The 2,500-nt window shown below is 38.6% G+C and overlaps 1 protein-coding gene across 2 annotated transcripts in view; it reads right to left on the reverse strand.

Annotated features, from left to right (window-relative positions):
* Nucleotides 1-2,500, reverse strand: part of LOC137642745 (solute carrier family 23 member 2-like) — a 56,529-nt gene that overhangs the window by 16,401 nt on the left and 37,628 nt on the right. For both annotated transcript variants that reach the window (XM_068375586.1, XM_068375587.1), the window contains one exon: nucleotides 1,523-1,725. In XM_068375586.1, the coding sequence (XP_068231687.1) occupies nucleotides 1,523-1,725 (203 nt within the window). The remainder of the gene's footprint in view (nucleotides 1-1,522; nucleotides 1,726-2,500) is intronic.

Here is a 2,500-nt window from a genome sequence, read left to right on the forward strand (position 1 = left end):
ATGTTTTGTGATCGCTGATTGGTTGGAATTATATCGTCCAACCAATCAGCGATCCAGAAACTTTTCCGAGCTAAAAGGGCACCGCTGCGAGTCGGTGCAAATAGGCATCGCTAAAAGAAATGGACTATAGTTACAACTCCAAGAGTTATGGAAAGAATAATGATGGGAATAACACTAAGAGACAGAGAAAGAGCAACATGGATACGAGAGTATACTAAAGTAGAGGATATTCTGACGCCCTGTATGAAAAAGAAATGGACATGGGCAGGACATATAATGAGAATGACAGACAGTAGATGGACATTAAGAAGACGATTGATCGACGAACTAAGGAAGTTTGCAGGCGTGGACTGGCACAGAAAGACCATAAACAGACACAAGTGGAAAGACATGTCTAAAGCCTTTGTTTTGCAGTGTGCTAGTAGTGGCTAAGGATGATTTCATATATATGTATATATACATTATATATATATATATATATATATATATATATATATATATATATATATATATATATATATATATATATATATATATATATATATATATATATATATGTATGTATATATATATATGAACAATAGCCACGTGTTACAAACCTGGTAATAGGCAACTGTAATGGTGTTTGGTTAATTTCTAGTCATAAAAACAAATACCTGAATTCAACTAGAACATGTATGGCAACGCTGCAATTAACTTTTAACCTCTTGGTAGCATGATTGATTTAATGTACCGTCTAGTTATGTTTCAATTTACAGGAATAGGTGTTGTAACAAATATATAGTGATGCATACGTTAAGAGAAGACAAATTTGAAAATGTTTGTCATAAAAAAGCTACTATATATAAGTGTGTGTGTGTGTTGATAGATAAATAGAGGGGTATTGAGGATCATACTGTATTAGATGAGCAAATTAAAATGAAAATAGACTTCTTAATAAGAAGTAGCCCCCTAAAATAGCTAGAAAAAGACGAAAAACACAGTGGTAGACCTCATCTGACAATCCATTCCCAGGTTTACTCTTTGGCAATCACTGAAGTTTGAAGTGTATAGTTTATTACCGGTTCCCCTCATTCAGATGCTAAGTTCTGGAACTCCCCTTGTGTCCGTCGAGATATTTAGAATATGTCTCACTTTTTTAACACTTTCAACATTCGTCGAGGTTTAAAGGCCTTTCGTGAATGGCAGAGACAAGGGACAGTGACAATGCCCTAGCTAACGGGACAATCCCCTAGAGACTGACCATATATACATATGATCAGCGTCCAACCCCCTTTCCACGCAAAGTAGGACTAAGGAGGTCCAGGCAATGGCTGCCAGTGGCTCCGCAGGTAGAACCTATATGCTCCCCCAAACCCCTATCCTTAGCTCACAAAGATGGTGAGGATACAAACACTACAAGAAACTATCAAGTTTGAGCAGAACTCAGACACTGGCCCGGCGATTGCCCGGCAGGGACGTTTCCAATAGGCCACTGGGCTAAGTGAAGGCTGTAGGGTGTCTTTGCCCTTGAAAAACTAACCTGTAAAACCAATGAACACTTGGATTAGTGAAGAAACCACAATGGCCCCTTGGACTTCTCTCATTCTGTCTTGCCACAATTCCTCCTTCTTGCTGCTGTTCATGTTCTGCAGGTCAAGTGTGTCGCATGGGGGGAAGCTCGTCGTCAATATGGCTATTGTTGGCACTAGGAAGCTGAACGTCCCACCTTGCACGATCGGTAGTCTGGAAATGTACGATGAGAGAATTGGCAATGTAAATGAGGGTGCATCTGCCTCTTGTAAAATACGTCCAAATTATTTCCGAATTGTTTGTAATTTTTACAGTGATTGTACGAATAATAGTTGACTCCACATTGGTCGGTGCAAATTTCACCAACAAATATCAAGGTACAATATTGTCATTTAATGGGGATGGCATAAGCTAGGTTTTAACTTTGGTATCGCCCCGGTTAAGAGTAAAATGTATATATTGATTTTGCTGTGATTTGACCTCTAAACTGCTTTTAGCATGCCCGTTGCTTGTTCTACGCTCCCTATTCTCTCCTTGAATTCTGTAACTAGTGATCCTTTGCTGGTAATGATGGTTTCTAAATATTTGAAAGAGTTTGAGTTGGGTAATATTACTCCTCCGATAAGGCAGTTTGTCTGATCACCACTCTGAATCTGCTTGACCTCAGTCTTTTTCTGGTAGATCACCAATCCAACTTTTCTTCCATCCAGTACTAACCTATCAATCACTTTTTGCATTTCAGCCATTATAGAGGCAATTAGAACTATAACGATATCTGCGTGTTCAAGATCATGTAATCTCCATTCCCCTTTCCATTGAGTATCATTATTCAATCCTTGCATTCCCTTCTTGATGACATAATCAACCACCATAATAAACAAGAGGGGACAGTATTCTACCTTGTAGTATACCAGTCTTGACTTCAAATGCAACTGTAAGACAGCCATCAAGCAATGCCCCCTACAAGAAGTTCCATTATGTATATCCA

The sequence above is a fragment of the Palaemon carinicauda genome, chromosome 6 (assembly GCF_036898095.1).
Source record: "Palaemon carinicauda isolate YSFRI2023 chromosome 6, ASM3689809v2, whole genome shotgun sequence".
NCBI classification, from domain to species: domain Eukaryota; kingdom Metazoa; phylum Arthropoda; class Malacostraca; order Decapoda; family Palaemonidae; genus Palaemon; species Palaemon carinicauda.